This window comes from Micromys minutus (genome assembly GCF_963924665.1).
Source record: "Micromys minutus genome assembly, chromosome: 12".
NCBI lineage: Eukaryota > Metazoa > Chordata > Mammalia > Rodentia > Muridae > Micromys > Micromys minutus.
The window spans coordinates 12,990,031-13,014,368 of record NC_137981.1 but is presented as its reverse complement, the minus strand read 5'-3'; the positions used below and the strand labels follow the sequence as shown (position 1 = coordinate 13,014,368).

The following is a 24,338-nucleotide window of genomic DNA, read 5'->3' as shown; positions in this document are numbered from 1 at the left end:
AACAATTAAAAAGTAATATACTTTTTATTGTCTTAATTATGGCTTGAAATGTAAATAACTTACTGTGATACCTCACTTGAGTATGGGATTTTTTTGTTACTTTTTCATCTTTAATGATAATTGTTCTAGACCAAATAGTAAACATGTATTTCTTGTTGATCATTTCTAATGAGTATTTTACAGAGAAAATACTCTAACGAAGCTCAAGATATAGGCAGACACCACAACCATTAAATATTTCCTATAACGTAGTAAGTACAATTATTGTTAAATAAAATCTTATTTGATAATTAAAAAAAACTATAGAGCTACTATTAGCCAAAAATTTTACATTGGTACAGGTCTTTGTATAATGATAAAAATTTAGGGTTACATTTAGTTACAACATACTATGTATCAACTTTTTAAAAAAGGTATTGTACCTATATAATTCTTTAAAATTCAGTGTTAATTTCTAGTTCTTTTGAAAACTGCTATTGAAAACTGTTCAGGATGATTAATAAATGTTAGCAGTTAGACAATCAAATTCATGGTTTTGCTGGATAATAATTTAGTTAACAACAGAAATGTGCTTTCTAGGTTGAACAAAGTAAATAGCTAGAAATAATTCATAAATAATATATATCGAAATGGACTTCAAAAACCTCAAAAAGCTAAAAAATATGGCATTTAAAGATGTTTTACTAACATCTTTAATAATCTTTTTGACAGTGAGATAGCTCTGCTCCTGGTAGCATCCCCATTCTACTTCGAAGAAGACGATTAACACCAAAGAATCTCCTTATGGAGTTTGGCTCCAAACATGGCAAGTTAGCCACTGGGCAAGAAACTTCCCTTGTTTCAACTTCTGACAACATGCTGTCCAAACTGGACAAGTAAGATGTAGGGACGTTGGCTGCTGAGTCTTGCTTACCAAGGCAGGTTAAGCAGTTCTTCATATTTCTTGCTTCACAAAATAATCTCTCAGATACTCTGGGCCAGAAGGCTGAAGATGCCACATAGAAATTGGGGAAACTATCCAGGATGTCAGATTTTTCTGCCATTTATAATGCTTTGGAAGTTGCTTGACTACATTTCCTTCTCACTCAGGTGATATTCCTTCTCAGGTCTCTGATGAGGTTGAAGACTAGACAGTTATAGTCTCAGAATTAAGCTTAAGTTGTTTAGGACTTAATAAAATGTTACTAAGTCTAAGAAGAGGTTTTAAGTTGGTGATGCAAGTTATGATAGAGATTTATTTAGGTAACAACTCTGGACTTAACAAGAGAAGATAGATAGTAGAATACTAGCTCTAAGGTTGCCAAATACATATTAACATTGTGAATATAATCTTGCCTGATAGCTTGTTTTTTAAAAAATGTTGTTATTGTATATTATTTATTGTAATAAGAGAAAGAGCCCTTTATTGGACCGAAAGGAAAGAAGTGTAGAGGGAATTCCTAGTTGGGGCACAGACCCAAGCTTTTGGTTTAAGCATTTATTCATCCATAAATTAGTTTTAGAGGTGCTATTTTGGGAAGCATAGCCAGGTAGAAAAGCTCATTGCTGCAGCATATTCAGGTGGAGAGAGTCCCCGGCCTTAACAGAGATGGGGAGGTCCAGGAAACAGGAAGCTAAATGGGTGGCAGGACCCAAAGCCTTTTGAATTCTCAGAATCAAATCATCCTTCACCAATGCCTTGTTCAACTCTCTGCCAAATGCCAAAGAAACAACACCCTAACTCCCACCATGTATGGATGATAAATATGAGGGGAATTGTGTAGCCTGAAGTTCCAGTAGGAGGACAGGAGGAGGAGGAGGAAGCAAAGCCAGAAGTGCCCGGGGAGGTCTGCCTGGGCCAGCGAGGTGCACATACAATGAAGGGGCTCAAACAGCAAAGAACTCAGTTATATGCACACTGGAGGTCATTTATTATGAATTTTCAGCCTTTGCTGCCCACTCCTCGTGGTTCTTATCTGAGGTCAGACAGGCTGGTTGGAACAGGTGCTTTAACACCTCTTAGAGGAGCTTCTTCATGTTTCTGCTTATCCAGGGCAGGAAGTGTACAACCTTGGTGAAGACTCCTGGGAAAATTCTCCTTGTTTTCTTATAGGCCACAACTCCAAAAGCTTTGTTGTCACACACAAGGGGTCCCCCAGAGTCACCCTGTAAGCAGAAAAAGGAAGAACTAAGCCTGGCTCTTTCTGGTTCTGCTCTTCCTACCTCTTCCCGGACATGCTAATTCTTAGATCAGGGCCAGGACAAGTTTTCCAACTTCCTTCCTTACTAGAGCTTCAGGGAGGCCCACTTTTTCCTTCTATCTCAGTCCAAAACCTTCCCTGAAGTCCTCAGGTATACTCTAAGGTAATTTGTTCTGCTTTGGGAAGACAAATGTTTCTCCTCTTCCTTTCTTGCTATATCCATGCAAAGGACTAAAAGCTGAACTTTGGAGTTGTTTCTTCTCTGAGGTAGTGTTGAGGATTTTCACATGTGGGCCTCGGTCTGCATTTTGTCTGTTAAATGCTAGAACCCTACCTTGATACAATCCTGTATTTTATTTGGGCCTCCAGCACAAATCTCCGTGATATTGGAATAGTAACAGAAATATTTTTTGCATTCCTGGTCCTCCTGGATGATCAGTTCAGCCTCGTGTAGGACGTCAGATAGTTGAGTGACATTGAGAGTCACTAATCCCCAGCCAGCCACTTGACACAGAGTCCCCGGCTTCACATGTTCATGGTGCATGGGCAGACTGAGGAGCCTCACAGCTCTAGTCTCCTTTGCCTTTCTTGCCATCTGATTGGGAAAAGATAGGAAGGAACAGCTAAGCATCTCTCTAGTCTGGTATATTTTGAAAGTCAAAATAGAAGGAAAGAAGAAGCAGGATCAGAGCAGGAAGGAGGAACAAGCCCTGCACCAAGAAAAGCACAGACAGCAGGGTAGGGACTGGGGGCTGAAGGGTGGGTGGAGCTATGTGGGTGGGATGGTGGCAGGTCTCACCTTTAATAGCATGATGTCATTGATGTGAAGTGTAGAATTATGGGCTGGGTGGGGAATAGCTTTATCCACAGGGATGATCTGCTGGGTCCTCTCCTGTGTACTGATGTTGTGGGCCCCCGGAGTGACTGTCATTGAGCTGTGGAGAGAGCAGAGTGGAGAGGAGAGATGTGGAGTCAGAGAGGATGCAGTTCAGGAGCTGTAAGAGGCAGGGCAGGGTGGGGCACTAGCTACGAGGACTTGAGGACACAGGAGGTTCTCACTGTCAGACAGACATACTGCTCTCTGCTTCTCAAGGACATGAAACTTCTGAGGGTTCCCTCTTGCATCTAATCAGTATTCAAAAGTTTGCATTGTGCTTTAGTGTGAGCTTTCAACACCAACCACTGCTTTAGTTTGTCGAGTGCAGCTGACCAAGTGTGCTGCTGGCTCTTAACTCTCATTCTTTGATCTCAAATGTACTGCTTAGCTGATTTCAATTCTGCCTTCTAATGAGTGAGCACTCAGGGGGAACATTCACAGAGGACAGAAGCTCCCGTGGGTATCTCAGAAAACGTGGCTGGCTGCTTCTTCTCACCTTCCCTTGCAGTGAGCAGCTGTCAGCACGAACCTATATTGAATCAGGAAGCCTCCACAATAACTCTTATTCCCACTTTTACCCACAGATGTAATTAAGGCCATGTAAGGGCGGGAGTGGGGCTTGGCCTCATGTCCCCCGATGATCTCCTCTGAAAGAAAAGGCAAGAATATGGGATTTGTGGGAGCCACAGATGAGGTCAGGAGGGAAGATGTAGAAAGGGTGTAACTAGGGATGTGATCTGCATTCTTCCAAAATTGTTGCAGAGAGAAATCCTTGCACATAGAATAATCTTTGATGACTCATGAGTCTCAGAGAGATGCTCTGAGAATGGGTGGGGAGCCGTTATCTTCCAGCCTCTGCTTTACAGATACCTGGAAGCATAAGCTATGTTTTCATGTCTCTATCACGTTATGGGCCAAAGGGACCCTAGGTAGGTCACCATTGGTCTGTCTTTTTTGATAGTGAGGTGCCCTAACCCCTATAATGTTGATTGGTGTTATTTACTCATCATTTGCCTCCAAAAGATGGTGGTGGATTTTCCAATGTTCTGCTCTTCTGTTGACGACACATTTTAGGTTCTCAGCAAATGCTTTTTGATGCATGAATGAGTAGCTTCTAGTGAACCGGAAGGCTGGTGGGCCAGTGCTGGTGGGATTCAGAGCCAGAGAGATATCGAAGCAGTTAATGTGATGGACCAGATGGAAATAGCTGAGGATGTGCAGAAAAATCTGGAGAGGCCAACTAGAACTAGACTGCAAACCAGGCGGTGTGTGCAGTGTAGGATCTGTCAGCCTGGACCTCCTTCTGCAGGGATAAGGGTGGACTTAACCAATGATGCTAACATTATTGAGCTGGTGGCCTCACCCCATTGCAGGCTGGACATTGAAGTTGCCTTTCCCGTGGATGAAGTCAAGTTAATGATGCACTCTTTGTATCTTTGCGTTGTCTGCCGCATCTCTTTCTAAGGCTAATAAAGTCTCCAGGTGATGGGAAAAAAAAAAAAAACCTGGGAGATGATAGCGACTAATAAACTTCTGAGAACAACTCCTTTCCTCAGACCTTGTTGAGAATATAAACAATTTCAGATTTCCAAATAATAATTCCTGACCACCGCTTGGCAGAAAGAGAGCAGAGGTGTCATAGGATGGCATCTCTGCCACAGGCGTGGTCACTTTTCTGCTCCAGCTCCTAGAGGCAGAAGTAGGGTCAGGAGAATCAGGACTGGTGACATCTTTTCAGTAAGGCTGCTCAGGAAGGAGGAGGGCAGAGTAGACACAGCCCTTGGAAGGGGAGGAAGGATGTGTGAGCTCAGGGGCCTCACAGGCATTTTAAACCTATGGCACCTCAGCTTCAGATTGACGTCACATTATTTAAGGAAGTTTTCTGGTTTGGGTAAAAATGACACTGTTACCACACTGACCTTCTGAAGTAAGCTAAATTAGGGTAAAGATCAAGAAAGTAGAGGATGTAGAGGCTGTGGTTGAGGGGGCCTGAGAACCCAGAAAATCCACAGTGGCTGCACTGACACACAAGAGTGTCTTTTTCTAAGTTCTATACACTTTTACATCCTGGTAAGATTTTTTTTTTTGTTTCTTTGAAGTCCTTCCTTCCTTCCTTCCTTCCTTCCTTCCTTTCTTTCTTTTCTTTGTCTCTTTCCTTCCTGCCTTCCCCCCTTTCTGTCTGTCTGTCTCTCTGTCTCTCTCTTTTTCTTTCTTTCCTTCTTATACTGACAAGTAATTTCTCCTAACAACAATTATAGTATACTACATATATACCCACATAGTTAAACAATATTTAGAGAGTTGATACTGAGGTATATTTATCTGGGTAGTATTGCAATATGTCATTTCTCTCACTAATCTTTGGGATGACTGATCATACTGTGGAACAATCTGAATATCCTGATGAATTAATTTTCACTCACTGACTCTCCTGAAACTGCTAGGAAGTCACTGAGAAATCTCAAAAGCAAGTGTTACATACACAGTTAAGTGTAGTAAAGAATCACAAATAACAGGTATAGTTTACCTCTGTATTATCTAGGTATTGTCATCTCTATGGCAAGAGCTTCAGGATTGAATTTAATGACTATTAAGATTAGATCAGCATTGGCTTCCTGGCTGATGACTCCAATGGTATATTCTACAACTTTGCCTAGAGTTTTCTATAGACAATCAAGAACTGCTATTAGACCTTGCATGATTATTTGATAGGCCACATCCCTGGGTGAGCAAGACAGGAATTCAACCTTTGAAAAGGTTGATCTTGGCTAATAGTCTCACCATTGGTTCCAGCACCATGCTGGGCATATTATCTGATTACTGTGTCCAGTATAAGAAAGATAAGGTAACTTTTTTTTAAGGGTATTAGATACCTATTGTACGAGACATACATCAAATCCTCATGAATGGAATCGCTTAGTGTGCAACATAAGCAAATGAAATATTCATGCTGCTCCCAACCCCTGCCCCACAGGATGAGGCAACACTTAAAATCTGAACCTAAAATTTGGGTGGTTTGTATAAAAATCTAAAAGCAGTATTTACTATCTTGTTAAAAGGTGGAAGCAATTCAGAAATTTCTTGATGCTTTGGACCCCGTGGTACTGTGTCTTGCCACAAACTGAATGTAGTTCATAAGGAGACACATCTTCTGTGTTCAGAGAAGTTTTGTAAACTTTCTAACAGTTCAGATTCTTCTGTGCTAACCCGCATTCGGTGTATATAGTTTTAGCTTTTTCTTTTTCTTTTTCTTTTTTTTTTTTTACAGTTCTAGGGATTGGAAAATAAATATTGCGGGGTTGTTTCATTCTTTATTACTAAATATAAGTACTCTTGCTTTGACATTATAAACTTTTTTTTGTTTTTGTATTTGACAAAGCACTACATCTGTAGAACATACTGCAAAATCCTTCCAATTTTTTGTTTACATCTTAACATGTAAAAATTAAGTTTTTTGCCATTTAACACAGTAATATTATATCCTCTGGATTCATCTAAACATGTATAGAAGTTCAGTTGCTTGACCACAGGCTATCCCTTTGCGAGATGGGTTTTCCATTTGTATAAACTGTTGGGCAGGATGAGACTGGTTCTGTAATGGCTGTGGTGCTGTGGGTTTTGCCTGGATTCTGTCTTGTATTGCTTGCACCGGCTCAACTCTGAAAGCAACAATCAACTGTTTTACGTTCACATCAGCCTTAGAAGTGGAACAATGTTCATTGAATGTTGAAAATAAGTTTTCTTTATTAAAATCAAAACTCTCTAAAAAACAAAAAAGAAAGATAAGGCCGGCCTTGCCAAGCAGTGTGTGGGCTAAAGATGGGAGAACATACTCAGTCCTCGCCATCAGGCTAAATGCCAATTTTCCGCCGGTATGCAAACATCTGCCAGCGGAATGGCATGTACCGACTGTGGAGCCTAAAATTTCCCGATTGGGGACTATGACTTGAAACCCTCTCCGTATGGAACAGAAAAGGCACTGGCAGCTGTGTACACGGCCCTGAGTGAGTACCTTGTCCGTCTGGAAGGCACACTGCTGACACTCAACATGATCACACCAGGCCATGCTTGCGGCCCAAGATTTTCCAGTGAGGAGAATGTCATGGCAACTGTCATAACACTTAGTCACAAAGTGCCCCCCTCTGTCCTTTCACATTTACGTCTAGAGGTCAGAGTGCGAAAGAGGAGACCATAAACCCCATGCTATCCACAAGCACACCCCCTGCTAGAGCCATGGTCTGAACTTTCTCCTATGGGTGAGACCATTAGGCCCCTGCTCTAAAGGCCTAAGGTAGGAAGAAGGACATGAAGACCACACAGGAAGTAGTGCTTCAAGTGTGCCCTGGCCAAAAGCCTGGGTTGTTGGAAAGGTGTACCCCAAGAGGTCAGTCTGGAGCTGCAGCCAGTGAGTCTCTCCTCATGTCTAATCAATGCCTACTAACCAGAGGTGATCTAAGGCTGCTCTGTGGATACTCTAGGCCATGCCCACCCATTTGCTATTGAAGACAGGCCTTCAGGGTCTTTCCCATCGCTCTTGCTGCCCAAGTGACTGGCGTGTGATATTGTCTGTGAATGGTAAATTTGCCATCCCTTCCAGCTTACTGCCAAGAAACAACTGGGGTCAGGGGAAGGAGCTGGGAGCCTCTGCTGAGACCACCAGATGGCGAGAGCCGTGTGAGATCCTCTGGGAGATGAGACAGGTGTGTGTGTGTGTGTGTGTGTGTGTAGAAAACCTGCAGAGCTACATGGTTACTGCTTTTCCATCACTGCCTCATGGATTTCTGACACTTTTGCATTTTCTCCTCTCATACTTTGGGACCAAGAGAGGCTTTCTTGTCTCAGTTGTGAACTAAGGTCTTTAGTTAAACTAAAATCTTTAGTCTTTATGCAATTACAGTATTAATTGCGTAAAAATTTATCACCTCTCCACGGGTTTGGCTTTTGGCTTTTCTGGAGCACATTGAAGGGTAGCTGTTTTGGGCTATATATTACTTATATAAGCTATAATGAACATTGATAATTTCCTGTGAAAGTGACATTGTATAAATGTCATGGTAAATGCACACACAGATAAGCTAAAAATCCCCTTCTTACAAGATATATTAATCTTAGTTATGTGGGTGCCTATTTGGCAAGAATTTTTTAAAATTTAATTAATTTTTTATTGTATATTCTCTGTATTTACATTTCAAATGTTTATCTCCCTTCCCCCCCCTTCTTTTGCTTCCATGAAGGTGCTCCCTCTCCCAACCACCCTCTCCACCTTAAAGCTTTGGCGTTCCCCTACTCTGGAAAAACACAACTTCGCTGGACCAAAGGCCTCTTCTTCCATTAATGCCAGTAAATGCTATCCTCTGCTACATATGCAGCTGGAGCCATGGGTCTCTCTATGTGAACTCACTGGTTTATTCCCTGGGAGTTCTGGAGAGCTTGGTTGGTTGATAATGTTGTTCTTCACATGGGGTTGCAAATCCTTTCAGCTCCTTCAGACCTTTCTCTTCCTCCTTAATTGGGGTCACCATGTTCAATTCGATGGTTAGATGCAAACATCCTCAAATGTACTTGCATAACTCTGTCAGAGCCTCTGAGGAGCATCCATATTTGGCTCCTGCCAGTAAGCACTTCTTGGCATCAGCAATAGTGACTGGGTTTGGTCGCTGCATATGGGGTAGATCGCCAGTTGAGGCAGTCTCTGGGTGATCTTTTCTTCAACCCCTGCTCCTCTATTTGTCCCTGTATTACCTCTTATGAGTGTTTTTGTTCTCCCCCCTGAAAAGGACTGAGGTATCCATATTCTGGCCTTCCTTCTTTTTGAGCTTTATAAGGTCTGTGAATTGTTTCTTGGGTATTTCGAGCTTTTGGGGCTACTATCCAGTTATCAGTGAGTGTATACTATATGTGTTCTTTTGTGACTGGGTTACCTCACTCAGGATTATTGCTTCTAGTTCCATCCATTTGCCTAGGAACTTCATAAAGTTATTGTTTCTAATAGCTGAGTAGTACTCCATTGTGTAAATGTACTACAATTTCTGTATTCATTCCTCTGTTGAAGGAAATTTGGGTTCTTTTCAGCTTCTGCTATTACAAATAAGGCTGCCATGAACATGGTAGAGCATGTGTTCTTGTTAGATGTTGGAATGTCTTTTGGGTATATGCCCAAGAGTGATATAGGTAAATCCTCAGGTAGTAATATGACCAATTTTCTAGGAACCACCAGACTGAATTCCAGAGTGGTTGTACCAGCCTGCAATCCCCCCACCAATGGAGGAGTGTTCCTTTTTCTCCACATCCTCACCAGCATCTGCTGTCATCTGAGTTTTTATCTTAGCCATTCAGACTGGTGTGAGGTGGAATCTCATGGTTGTTTTGATTTGCATTTCTCTATGACTAGGGATGTTGAGCATTTCTTTAGGTGCTCCTCAGCCATTCAATATTCCTCAGTTGAAAATTCATTGTTTAGCTCTGTCCTCCATTTTTAATAGGATTATTTGAATCTCTGGAATCTAACTTCTTGAGTTTTTTGTATATATTGAATATTAGTCCTCTATCAGATATATGATTAGTAAAGATCCTTTCCCAATCTGTTGTTCTCATCATACAGATTTTTGCACTTGCTTGGTCACACCAAGGTATTTTATATTATTTGTGATTATTGTGAATGATGTCATTTCCCTAATTTTTTTCTCAGCACGTTTATTCTTTGAGTAGAGAAAGGCTACTGATTTTTTTGAGTTAATCTTATATCTAGCTACTTTGCTGTAGTTGTTTATAAGCTGTAGGAATTCTCTGGTGGAGTTTTTGTGGCCTCTTAACTATACTATCATATCATCTGCAAATAGTGATATTTTGACTTCTTTCTTTCTGATTTGTATCCCTTCAACCTTCCTTTTTATTTCTGTCTAATTCCTCTGGATAAAACGTCAATCACTATATTGAATAGGTAGGGAGAGAGTGGGTACCTTGTTTAGTTTCTAATTTAAGTGGGATTGCTTTAAGTTTTTCACCATTTAGTTTGAAGTTAGCTACTGTTTGCTGTATGTTGCTTTTACTATGTTTAGGTATGGGTCTTGAATTCCTGATCTTTTCAAGACATTTAACATGTAGGGATGTTAAAATTTGTCAAATGATTTTTTTTTTCAGCATCTAATTACATGATCATGTGTTTTTTTCTTTGAGTTTGTTTATATATTGGATTATGTTGACAAATTTCCATATATCAAACTATCCCTACATACCTGGAATGAAGCCTACTTGGTCATGGCGAATGATTCTTTTGGTGTGCTCTTGGATTCAGTTTGCATAAATTATATTAAGTATTTTTGCATTGGTATTCATAAGAAAAATTGATCTGAAGTTCTCTTTCTTTGTAGGGTCTTTGTGTGGTGTAGGTTTGAGCATAATTGTGGCTTTGAAGAATGAGTTGGATAGTGTCCCGCGAAACCGTCTCGCCTGCAAGAACGACGCGGCACACGAAATAGAATCCTTCTGCGGTAAACTTTATTGCTCTCGAAAACCAGTACTTGCTTCACGTAACGAAAAGACGAAGAAGACGGAGAAAACCAAAAGACGAACAAGACGAACAAGACGGACGAGCCCACGAACCAGACCACGAACGGGAACACCGGGAGAGGGACCAACGAGAGGGGAAGAGAGCGGAACTATCTAGCCCGTCCCCTTATAAAGGGATTAGTCCTTGCCTTGGACGCGGAGCCCCCTGATTGGTTGAAACTCATCAGGCCCTATGACGCCACGGAAGAGGCGGAGCTCAAGAAGTGGAAAGTTACCCAGCACGTGCGCACATGGCTTGTTTACTGCTAACTCCAGCTGGATATCAGCGCCATCTTGTAATGGAGAATGTGTGGGAATGTGTGGGCGGCGCCCCACAGGATAGGGTTTCTTCTGTTTTTATTTTGTGGAATAGTTTGAAAAGTATCGGTATTAGGTCGTCTATGAACCCATCTGGTCTTTTTTTTTTTTGGTTGGGTGACTTTTGATGACTGCTTCTACTTCTTTAGGGGTTATGGGACTGTTTAGATGGTTTATATGATTCTGATTATCTCTGGTATCTGGTCTAGATTTTCCTGTTTTGTTGAGTATAGGCTTTTGTAGTAGGATCTGATGATTTCTTGATTTTCCTCAGTTTCTCTTGTGATTATTCCCCTTTCATTTCTGATTTTTTTTTTTTCAAAAAACCAGCTCCTGTTTTTGTTGATTTTTTTGTATAATTCTTTTTGTTTTTACTTGGTTGATTTCTGCTCTCAGTTTGATTATTTCCTGCCTTCTACCCTCTTGAGTGTATTTGCTTTCTTTTGTTCTAGAGCTTTTAGATGTACTGTCAAGCTGCGAATGTATGATTTCTTTAGTTTCTTTTTGTAGGCACTCAGAGCTTTGAGTTTTTCTCTTAGCACTGTTTACATTGTGTCCTATTAGTTGGTGTATGTTTTGCCTTCATTTTCAATAAGTTCTAAAAAGTCTTTAATTTTTTTTCTTGACCAAGTTATCATTGAGTAGAGCAGTGTTCAGCTTCCATGTGTATGTGGGATTTCTGTCATTTTTATTGTTATTGAAGACCAGTTTTAGTCCATGGTGAACTGATAGAATGCATGGGATTATTTCATTTTTCTTGTATCTTGGAGGCTTGTTTCCTGACTGATTATATAGTTTTGGAGAAGGTAACATGAAGTGCTGAGAAGAAGTTCAATTCTTTTGATTTAGCATGAAATGTTCTATAGATAGCTGTTAAATCCATTTGGTTCATAACTTTTATTTGTTTCATTTTGTCTTTGTTTAGTTTCTGTTTTCATGATCTGTCCATTGATGAGAGTGAGGTGTTGAAGTCTCCCACTATTATTGTGTGCGGTGCAATGTGTTCTTTGAGTTTTAGTAAGGTTTCTTTTTAAAAGTAGGTGCCCTTGCATTTGGAGAATAGATATTCAGAATTGATGTTTCATCTTGGTGGCTTTTTCCTTTGAGGTGTATGAAGTGTCCTTTCTTATCTTTTTTGATAACTTTTGGTTGAAAGTCGATTTTATTCGATATTAAAATGGCTACTCCAGTTTGTTTCTTAGGACCATTTGCTTAGAAAATTGTTTTTCAGACTTTTACACTGAGGTAGTGCTGTTTTTGTTGTTAAGGTGTGTTTTCTGTATGCAGCAAAATGTTGGGTCCTCTTTTTGTATTCAGTCTGTTAATCTATGTTTTTTTATTGGGGGATTTAATCCATTGATTTTGAGAGATATTAGGGACCAATGATTATTGTTTCCTGGTATTTTTGCTGCTACATGTGGAATTATGTTTGTATGGTTCTTGTCTTTTGGGTTGATTGCAAGAAGAGTATTTTCTTGCTTTTCCTAGGATGTAGTTCTTTTCCTTGTGTTGGAGTTTTCCATCTCTTATTTTTTGTTGGGCTTAAAGAAAAGATATCTTTTTTGGAAAGATATGTGTAAATTTGGTTTTGTCATGGATTGTCTTGGTTTCTCCATCTATGGTTATTGAGACTTTTGCTGGATATAGCATTTTTGTTTTCTTAGGATCTGTATGACATCTGTCCAGGAGCTTCTAGCTTTCACAGTCTCTCTTGAGAACTCTGGTGTAATTCTGATCAGTCTGCCTTTATATGTTACTTGACCTTTTATTTTTCTGTTTTTTTAAACTGCTTTTTATATTCTTTCCTTGTTTTGTTTATTTGGTGATTTAACTGTTATGTGATGGGAGAAATTTCTTTTCTGGTCCAATTTATTTGAAGTTTTTAAGGCTTCTTATATGTTCATGGTCATATCTTTCTTTAGGTTAGGGAAATTTTCTTCTATAATTTTGTTGAAGATATTTACTGGGCCTTTCACTCTCTTCTATACCTATTATCCTTAGGTTTGATTTTATCAATGTGTCTAGGAATTTTTGGATGTTTTGGGTTAGGAGATTTTTGCATTTTGCATTTTCTTTGACTATTGTTTCAATGTTTTCTATGGTATCTTCTGTCCCCGAGATTCTCTCTTCTATTTCTTTATTCTGTTGGTAATGTTTGTGTATATGACTCCTAATCTCTTTCCCAGGTTTTCTATCTCCAGGGTTGTCTACTTTTGTGATTACTTTATCGATTCTATTTCCAATTTTAGATCCTGAATGATTTTGTTCAGTTCCTTCACCTGTTTGTTTCCTCTTTAAGGTTATCTTTTTACTAGTGTTTTCTTGTATTTCTTTAAGGAAAAAATTTTATGACCTTCTTAAAGTCCTCTAACATCATCATACATTGTGATTTTAAATCAGAATTTTGTTTTTCCAGTGTTTTGGTATATTCAAGACTTTCTGTGGTGGGGCAACTGGCTTCTGAATATGCCAAGTGACCTTGATTTCTGTTGCTTTGGTTTTTGGACTTGCCTCTTACCATCTGCTTTCTCATGTTAGCTGGTCTTGCTGATTCTGACATTATCTTGACCCTCCTATAAGCCTGTGTGTCAGCACTACTTGAGAACCAGCTCTTACCCAGTGGGGTCTGGGTACAGAGAACTGTGGCACAGGGTCAGCACAGGGAACAGACAGACACCGGAAGGATCCTGTCCCAAACTGCTTCTCAATTCCTGTGTCCTGAACGTTCCAGATAGGTCTCTCATTGCAATAGTGGTGGTTTTACCTGTGCTCTCAGGTGTTTCAACACTTCTGGGGGACCAGCTCTCTCCCAGCGGGGTCTGGGTACAGAGAGCTGTGTCACAGGCCATCCTCACTCTTTATATCTGAATAGTATCCCATTGAGTAAATAAACCACCTTTTCTGTATCCATTCTTTGTTTGTGGGACATCTGGGTTGTTTACAGCTTCTGTCTACTACAATAGTGGAGCATGTGTCCCTGTGGTATGGTGGAACATCTTTTGGGTATATGCCCAAGAGTGGTATATCTGCTTTTAAATTCTCATGTTAAATATAAAATCAAGGTTACATCACTGTTCCCAAAACTGCATTAATATGTTTTTGAATACATGAAATTATTTGATTTGATTTGAACTCAATGTAATTCTACCTTCACCTGGACACTCATGGTTTAAAACATGATATTAACAAATTGGTTTTCTTCTTAATTTCACTAAAATGTTCAGTGGGTAAGTAAGGTTTCAATGTAAAGACTGGCACAAATTCTGTTTATGTCATGGTAAGTACCTGATAATGTGACTTTAATATCCTCAGCCTGGCCATCCTTCTCCTGAAATGAGAATGATGTCACCAGAGAATGATGTCACAGACACTCTTTAGGAATTCCTGGCATGGGAGATAACTTAATCCTATGGTCCTTATGAAATTCAGTCCCGATGTTGATTTATATTATGCTACCCATTTTAGTGCCTTTAAATTACATTTTGTTTTAAAGTTTGTTTTATTTTTGACAACTTCATACATGTGTTCAGTGTGTTTTGGCCATTTGTACCTACCCTTGTCCTTTCTCATCCTGATCCAGTTCCCACTGAAATTTTCCTTTTAGTACATAAAAATAAATTGATACCCTCTGAAAAGACACATGAGTTTAATATGGAGATAAATCTATGAGTTCCTCTGTCTTTTATTTAGTTTCCTAAGACAGGGTTTCTCTGTGTATCCCCAGATGTCCTGGAATATGCTCTGTAGATCAGGCAGGGCTTCAACTCAGAGATCTCCCTGCCTCTGCTCCCCAGTGCTGGATATTAAAGGCATTGCACTATCATCACCAATAGCCTTTTCTTTCTTTTTTTGAGATCCGTTTTCTTTTATGATGGAAGGCAAGCTGTGATTAAAATTAATAATAGATAAAGAACTGTATTTACTTTTATTTTGAAAACTGACAAGGAAATAGGCAGCAAGGCTTGAGAATGTCAATGTCTCAGCTGCTGATGCAGTGCCGAGTGACAGCTGATTGTTAGGATGGTGGGTGAGGGGTGTGTGTGAGGCATGGCAGAGGTGTGTGAGCTCCTAATGACCAAAACAGGATGCTTAATTGGTCTCCAGTTGCCATTAAACACCCATAATGTTCAATGGCAGGACTAAGCATTATTGGTAAACTGTGCATTTTATTTACTAGGAGCACATGCAAATCTGATGGTGTCAGTTCAACTGTCTGCAGGTGGAAGATAAAATGCTGGACACCTCACGTGCCATCAGTCTGGACTCAGGCATGTGTGACAATAGCAAGAGCATCATATGTTCACTTTGTAGGACACTGGAACATGTCATCCACAAAGTTCCTGCTTAATAGTCACACAATATAGTTACACCATCATCACAGTATAGCTTATGTTTTCAGTGAGCTTGTGATTTTCTGTTGGACTGTATTTATAGCCATTTTGGGGCACATGCAGTTCACAGGTTACCAGTTAGAAGCCCTGAACTAGTCTATAAAAGCTGAGAGGCTTCTGTCATTTACTTCTTTTTGAAAATGTTTAAATTGAAAATTTATTTTTAATACACTATATCCTCATCAGGGTTTTTCTCTTCGTATATCCTCTCAGTTCCACCCATTTCCCCATCCATAAACCTTGTTATTAAGAAAATTTTATACATAAATTTTAAAAAGACACCAAAATTAGTCACACACCCCCAGTTGGTACTGTTCAGTGAACATAATTACAGTTAGAATCAGCACTCAGAATTTAAACTGTGATGCATCACATCCAATTTTACACTTTCAACAGAATATATTTTATGGGCTTATCCACCACCAAGACAAAAATATCTGTGACAGAATTAGAGCACAAATAACAGTGAACCAGTGACACTGTCCCAGGGAGGCTAGAAGAAAGACACCCGAACATCTGCCTTGGGTTTCACTATGACGCACTAATGTGTGATGGAGAGATGGGAACGATGGAGAAGTAAGTGGAGAGATGGAGAGACGGCAAAGCCAAGGGATTCATACACTGTGGAGAACTGAGGAACTGGAGATTTGATAGCAGTAAGGAACAGGCAGATATAAGGAGGCCATGCTGAGGTTCTAGCCCAGGCTGCTGCCAGTGTCCATGTCTGGTTCTATGGTCCTGTTGCAGCTGGGGTCGGTATCAATGTCTGTGGTCGGCATTATCACCAAAGGCAAAGAGGATGTCTGTGGTCTGGGCTATCACTGGAGAGCATGTGAATATCTGAGGGTCGTGTTGCTGTGGGGTTGAGGGTGCTGAACTGAGTAGCCTTCTCTTCCATCTGAAGCCATTAGGATATCTAGATCCAGACTATTGCCAGGGGCCATGTCTGGATTCATGGTTCCTTGGCAGCTGGTGTCTCTGTTGGTGCCTCAGGCCAGGGTTTCCACTAAAGGCCATGCAGATGCTCCTGGTGTGGATTGCCACCTGAGGAAATGCTGAGCTGTGCCACCCCTTACCTAAGTGGCACAGATGACCCGATCCATCCTGGTACTGGTGGAACAAGTGGACAAGGTGAGCATGAGGGTGGGAAGGATGCCCCACCCCTGGATTGCTTTGGGTGAGGGAGAAATTCCCTCCTTTTCCTTTTACCCTCACCAACTGTGGCCAATAGGAAGCTTGCCCAGATGGGGTCATGAGAGCAGGAGAGCCTTCCCTGCCCCTCACCTGCAGCAGCACGTGGGCAGCACAGAAGAGTTGACCCTGGTGGCGAAATGCAGGTGAGCCAGCTGGGAAACAAGGGAGCAGGAAAGCTGACCTTGACAGCAGCATCATTGGATGAGCTAGCAGGGACGGTGGAGGAGAGCGCCCTCTGGTGGTGATGGCGCAGGACTTCTGGAGGGCTGACCAACCCAGCTGCCTTCCAGGGCTTTGAGTTGGCCAGGCCCATCATCTCCTCCAACTATGAACTGCTGGAAGGGGCCCAGTCTTACAGAATCATAGCCACAGGATCTTCATGACCCAGGGCAGCAACACAGTGTTTGAGAGGTACTTCCCTTAATATGCAGTATAGATAGTGCAGCAGAAGCCAGAGGCCTCATTGCAGTGAACATATGCAAGTAAAGATACATGGAGAAAAAGGCATATATACTGTATGACACACTACAGCTTCCATGACAAGATTTTTTATTATATTATATTTTTATTTTCTTTGGAGAGGGAGGTTGCAAGGATGGAGGACAGATAAAAAGGGACAGAAATAGGGGGATTTAGGTGCATGATGTGACACCCACAAAGAATCAATTAAAAAGTTAAATAAAAAAGAAATACAAATACATGCTTCCACAGGCCCTTAACTTCACCTTTCTTGTTATTTTCCCTCATATTATTAATCCATTAGTATAACAAATACACTATTGTGTATTTGTTTATACATTCTATATTATTGAATATATTTAACATGTGAGACAGAACCCGTGGTTTACTTCTCTGTAGAATTTGAAGATATTTCAAGGAGAAATCACAGAAGATGCTACAAGGTGGAATGTGATTCTCGATTCTAGCATAGGCCGAATGAGCACTGTGAAAAATAATCGGTGCTACAAAATTAACCCAGAGAATTCATTAATGCATATAAAACTCCCATGCCATATTTCACAGGCTTAGAAAAGTAACCAAAGAATTCATATGGAACCACAAAAGACCACGAATATCAAGGTATAAGAACACTGAGAGAAATGTGACAATACCTCACCTTAAATTATACCACAAAACTGTAGTGATGAGGCAGCCTGGTACTGGTGCAAATCCAGACAGGATGACCAACAGAATAGAACAGAGGTCCTGGACGTGAAGAGGCAAAGCAAAAACCACTTAATTGTTGACAAGGAGGCAAGAATATTTTGTTTAAGGTTCAACAAATAGTGCTGGCAAAAGTGGATATCCACCAGAAGAATGAAACTAGAGTTTTACATTTCACTTTATACAAAAATTATTCCAAAATGGACTAAAGGCCTTATGTTGAAACTAGAAACATAAACTCTCGGAAGAAAACATGGGTGCCATGCGTCAAAATATTGGGAAAAGCAAGAGTTTTTAGAACAGAACACCAAAGGCAGAAGAACAGCTGGGATGTCCTTCAGATGAAGAACAGATAAAGAAAATATGGTCCATCGCTACAATGGATAGTTCTCAGCCATTGGGGCGGAGGAAATCACAACATGAAAGGAAGTAGAAGAAAGTCCTGAGTAAGGTAACCCAGATCCAGAAAGACATACACGTCACATACTCACTTGTAAGTGGATTTTATCTGGAGGAGAGGATAACCAGGCTGCAACCTGCAGACCCAGACAGGCTAAGTGACAAGGAGAGGTCAAAGGGGGAGGGGTGGATCATGGAATTCCCTGAGAAGGTGAAGTGGAATGGATTGTGCAGATGGAAAGGGCTCGGTGGGGTTGTGAACAGGAAGAATCAGGTGAGGGAGGGAGCAATGAAGGAGAGTGTACTGAGATGACCGGAGTCGGAGCATTTGGGGACGATGTGGAAACCTATTGCACCAGAAAAATCCCTGTGATCTATGAGGGTGACCCTAGAGATGTCCACAAGCATTGGAAGATACCGAGTTGAACAGGTCATCTTTTGAAACCAGGCAAGACGTCCAGTGATGGTACTGGGACACCAACCTAGCCAAAAAAGATTTGATCTACAATTTGCCCTGTCTATAAGATGTGCTGTGGTGTAGGTGGCACAGAAATTGTGGAGTGGAAAACCAATGATCAATCCAACCCGAAACTCAAGCCAGGAGAGGGATCCCATACCAGACGATTCCTGGATGGTCAGAAAGCAGAGGCGAGAATGCCCAGAGCCAAGAATAGAACCAAACACAACTGGCCATTCGGAGAAGTCAGTGGAGTGATTGCTCCTGATATTCTACCATATGGATATTTGGATGCCTAGCCCAATTGTCATCAGAGAGGCTTCACCCAGCTGATAAAACAGTTGCAGAGACTCACAGCCAAAGATTAGGTAGAGCTTGGGGGAAGCCCACTGAAAAAGGATCAGGAAGGATTTTAGGAGCTAAAGGAGTCAAGAACACCACACAATCTATTAGGCAGAGTTCATAGGGACTCACAGAGGCTAAAATGACAGTCATGGAGACTCAGTAAACCTGAGATAGAACCTCTGCTTCCCTGTTACAGTTGTGTTGCTTTGTGCTCTTGTGGGATTACTAACAGTGGAGTGCACATGTCTCTGAATCTTTCATCTGCTCTGGGAGCTTTTTCCTCCTACTGGTTTGCCTTGTCCAATCTTGATATGCAGGTTTGTGCCCAGTCTTATTGTACCTTGTTAAGCTGTGTTCAGTTGATCCAGAAGAAGTCTGAACATTTTTTTTTGTAGGAAATGGGGGAGGAGTGAAAATAAAAGAGCTGAGGGGTGGGGTGCTGGGAGAAGTGTGGAGAGGGTAGACTCTGGTCCAGGTGGAATGGATGACAGACTAAAATAAAAACCATAATTCACCAGGGCTGCTGTGTGAGGAGTGTCAGAAGGGTCACCATGTCCTATACTTCACCTGGAGTGTCAGAGTCTATGATTTGAATGTCAAGCAAGATAAATAAAGCCTTTCCGCTTGCTTTCTCTTGCCTACTTATATTAATGGGGGCTCCACATGAGGTACATTGAAAACCACAAGGCTGGAGGGTTTCAGCTTCATTCCAATTCCTCAAACTCTGTTCAGAACCAATGAAGACCAATTCATGTTAGAATACAGAAAATTTAATAATATTTTAAAATGTGTGTGTGTGTGTGAATTCCAAATATAGATCCATTTATGCCACACTGAGCTTCCTAGTGAAACAAAAGGATGAAAGTAAAAAGGAGTCTCCTGTGTACCTTATACAAAACGACAGACTTTCAAGTTTTGGTTAATGATGTAAAAAAGATACGTCTAGCCTAGCATCTCTTGCATCCCTAGGATTCAGAAACTGTTATATACCCATGTTGCCAGCAGGGGGAGGCTAAGTGTCAAGGCTGAACCAGTGCTGTTGAGAAACTGGAGGTGTGACTGAGCCTCTTTCTGAAGGATTTGGATTGGAACAGCACTCAACCAGCCAGCCTAGGTGGGAGGGGTGAGCCCAGGTGACTAGGTGGGAGGGGTGAGCCCAGGTGACTAGGTGGGAGGGGTGAGCCCAGGTGACTGGCAGCCCACACCTGGCTGGAATGTGAAGTAGAGGAGACTCCACAATTTTGGAACTTTCAAGGGTGAAGTAGGGGTGGAGTAGCAAGTTCTGGTAGCTAGAGGAGAGCAGATGGAAAACAGTGAGAGGTCACAATGCAGACTGACTGAGTTCTGTGCTGTGCTGGGAAATGAACCCCAGATGAGTCTGGGTCCATTGGAGGGATGCGTCCATATTCCAGACTGTAGACAGAACAGGTGGAGAGAGCTGCCCGCTCAGTTATAGAGGGGAACTAGAAACAGGAACCTGACTGGGTTGCATGGCCTATAGCCTTCTAAATTCCCAAAGACAAATCTCCTTCCTCCCAAATGCCTTGTTTCACTATCTTACATTGTTGAGCTGGATGAGGAGGCTCAGCAGTGTAGGAATTTCCTAGGCCCAGAAGACCCATGTCTGGAGGACTGAGTATGAACGGGTGACTGAGCACAGGGCACCGCAGTACTGCTGCAACTCCTGACGACTGTGCTGTGAGAAAGCCGACCTTGCAGACTTGAACATTAAACATGGGCATGGCTGGAGGCCATGGCACACACCTTCAGTCCTAGCACTGGGGAAGCAGAGAGGGGCAGATCTCTGTGAGTTGAAGGCCAGGCAGGTTTCCATAGCAACTCCATGCAGCCAGAGGTATGCAGTGAGGGTCTATCTCAAAAATGAAAACAACAACAACAAAAAAACACCCGACCTCCCAACATGCATGGGTGATAGACATTTGGAAATCGTGTAGCCTGAAGTTCCAGTAGGAGGACGGGCTGGGGAAGGAGGAGGAAGCAAAGCCAGAAGTGCCCGGGGAGGTCTGCCTGGGCCAGCGAGGTGCACATACAATGAAGGGGCTCAAACAGCAAACAACACAGTTTATGCACACTGGAGGTTATTTATTATGAATAATAATACCTTTGCTGCTGACTCCACGTGCTTCTTGCCCGAGGTCAGACAGGCTGGTTGGCACAGGTGAACATCTCTTAGAGGAGCTTCAGGTTTTCCCTTATCCACGGCAGGAAGTAGGAGATTTTAGTGAAGACTCCTGGAGGAGTGCCAGCAGCAGCTCCAAAGGACACAACTCCATAAGCTCTGTTGTCACACAAGAGGGATCACCCAGAGTCACCCTGAGGGCAGAGAAAGGAAGAACTGAACCTGGTTCCCACTGGCTCTATTCTACCCCCTCCTCTGGCAATGCTAACTCTTAGATCAGGGCCAGGACTGGTTTTCCAGCTTCTCAATATGAGAGCTACAGACAGGCTCAACCTTTCCTCTTCCTCAGTCTAGACTTTCCCCAAGGCCCTCAGGAATTCTCTGAGATAATTTATGCTGCTTTAGAATGGTGGATATCTTCCCACCTTACACACTTGCTACACCCACACAAGAGATTAATGATTAACTTTTGGGCTGTGCCTTCTCTGAGCTGAGGTTTGAGGGTTTGGTCCTTCTCACATTCAGGTCTCTCTCACCCTACATTTTGTCTGTTAAATAGTTGATTCTCACCATTAATGCAGCCTGTATGTTCTCTGGGTCTCCAGCACAAATCTCCCTGGTCTTGGAGTACTGACGGAAGCAGTTTTTTTTTTCTCCCCATTTCTGGTTCTCATGGACGATCAGTTCAGCTTCTTGTAGGAGAGAAGCTCCTGCAGAGGCATTGATCGAAGTATCCCCCCATCCGGCCACATCACACATACACCCTGAACTCACCTGAGTATTGGGCTTGGACAACTTGAAGGGTTTCACTGCTCTAGTCCTCTTGGCCTTACTCTCCAACTGACAAGGAAGATAGAGGAGAGACCAACTCAGCTAGGATCCTGTTAGCCTGAGACTCTTAAAGTCAGGATAGAAGAGAGGGAAGAAACAGGTTCCCAGCAGGAGATAAGGGCTTACCCTACACCAAGGAAGTAGAGCCCAGGCACACTGTGAAAGATGGGGATGAGGCAGGCTTTGGGAGAGGAGTGTAGGTGGGAGGACTGCAGGTCTCACCTTTGACAGAGTGATATCACTGGAAAATTCAGTGCTATTATTCTCTGGATGGGGGATGGCTCTTGCCACACAGATGATCTGCTGAGTCTGCTCCTGTGCACGGAGGTTGTGGGCCCCCAGTGTGACTGTCATTGAGCTGTGGAGAGAGCAGAGTGGAGAGGAGAGATGTGGAGTCAGAGAGGATGCAGTTCAGGAGCTGTGAGAGGCAGGGGAGGCAGGCTGGGGCTCTACCTGAGGGGAATTGAGAGTCTCAGTGTCAGACCTAAAGTTCTCTGCTTCTCAAGGACATGGAACTCCTGGGGGCCCTCTCTGGCATCTAGGCAATGTGCCACAGTTTGTCTTTACTCTCAGTGTGAATGTTCAACTTCAACCACTGCTTTAGGTTTGCCAGCATAGTTGATCAGCTCAAGTGTGCTACTGGTTCTGATCTCTAGCCTTTAATCTCAAATTTCCAGATTAGCAGACTCCAGTCTTCACAGTCCTTCCTTTCAGAGATCTCTCAGGGTAGTATTCACATTAGAGGTCAGAAGCTCCTTGGGAAGGTCTCAGAAGACGTGGGCTAGCTGCTTCTCCTCACCTTCCTCTGCAGTGAGCAGCTGTCAGTATGAAGTTGTCTTGAACCAGGAAGCCTCCGCAGTCACAGTAATTCCCATCATCACTCAGAACTTTAATATAAGCCATATAAGGGCAGGAATGGGGTCTAACCTCATGCCCTCCGATGATCTCCTCTGGGGGGGGGGAGAAGGCTAGAATATGGGGTGTCTGGGAGAAACAGATAGGGTGAGCAGGGAGATCTAGAAAGGGAGTGATTGGGGTCAGGTCTGCAGTCCCCAAAGCCTACTGCAGACAGGATTCTTTGCACACGGAATACTCTCTGCTGAGACTTAGGCCTCGGAACTCTGCTCTAAGAAGGTTGCATAGTACTCGTCTTCGAGCCCCTGCTTTACAAAGACATGGAGGGCTAAGTTCTCTCTTCATGATGCTGGAGGCTATGGGAATCCTGCAAGTATCAGTACTGTTCTTTAGAAGTGAGCCGTCCTAATCCCCCCATACTGCCTTGTGTCATTTTCTCACCTTCTACCCCTAAGTAGGACAGAGATGGATTTTCTAAAATTCTCCTTTTCTGGTGCCCAATACATCTTAGGTGCTCAATAAATACTTTTTGCTACATCAGTGAGTGGCTTCTAGTTAAGGGAGGGCTGGTGTGTCAGTGATGGTGGGATTCAGAGCCAGGGACATACTGGAGTGGTTACTGTGCTGTCCAGGATGAGAGTAAATGGGAACCTGCAGAAAGCAGTGGAGAGTCCAACTAACACTAGACTGCACAGCTAGTGGAGTGTGCAGTGCAGGATCTGTCAGCCTGGGCCTCTTTCTTCTGCAGGGATAAGGGTGGACTTAACCAGTGATGCTAATATTCTTGAGCTGGTGGCCTCACCCCATTGCAGGCTGGACATTAAAGCTGCCTTTCCCTCAGCGGAAGTCAAGTTAATGATGTACTTTGTGTCTTTGTGTTGTCTGCCTCATCTCTTTCTAAGGATGATTCACAGTCTCCAGTTGACTTTAAAAAAAAAAAAAAAAAAAGGCTTGGAGAAGCTAGTGTCTACTAACTTTCTACGAAAACATCTCTTCCTCAGACCTTGTTGAGAATCCAGTCAATGTTTGCTTTCCAAGTCTAGGTTTGGTACCTGAGTTTCAGAAATCTCCTGGGTTCAGTGCCAGGACAATTCCTGACTATTGCTGGGCAGAAAGTCAGCTGAAGTGTAATGGGGCAACACCTCTGGCACAGGCGTGGTCACTCACCTGCTCCAGCTCCAAGAGGTAGGGGAAAGATCAGGAGAATCAGGACTGGTGGCATCTTCCCAGGAAGGCTGCTCAGGAAGGAGGAGGGCAGAGTAGACAGTCTGTGGTAAGGGGAGGAAGGATGTGTGTGCTCAGGGGCCTCACATTTTAAACCTATGCACCTCTCCTTCTGATTGACATCACCTGACTTAAGGGAATATTCTGGTTTGGGTAAAATGACACTGTTACCACATTGACCTCCACTAAGCTGATCACAGACAAACCCCAAGAACATAGATACCTGCTGTGGTTGAGGGGGCCTGAGACCCCAGGAAGTCCACAGTGACTGCACTGACACACAAGTATGACCTTTTCTAACCCTTACACCTGTTTGCATTCTAGTAAGATCTCCTTTGCTTTCCTGTTTTTATAATGTTTCTTTTCTTTCTGTTTTCTAATGCAAATCAAAATGAGCCAGTGATTCCACCTCCCA

At 42.4% G+C, this 24,338-nt stretch overlaps 1 protein-coding gene across 1 annotated transcript; it reads right to left on the bottom strand.

The window, feature by feature from the left end:
- Positions 1-1,998: 1,998 nt before the first annotated feature.
- On the bottom strand, positions 1,999-23,921 carry LOC308428033 (granzyme E-like; the record flags this gene model as incomplete). Its single annotated transcript, XM_080926321.1, has 5 exons — positions 1,999-2,145; positions 2,515-2,775; positions 2,980-3,115; positions 3,554-3,704; positions 23,867-23,921. The coding sequence occupies 5 exons, from the start codon at positions 23,919-23,921 to the stop codon at positions 1,999-2,001; spliced, it is 750 nt and encodes a 249-aa protein (XP_080782447.1).
- Between the last annotated feature and the right edge of the window lie 417 nt (positions 23,922-24,338).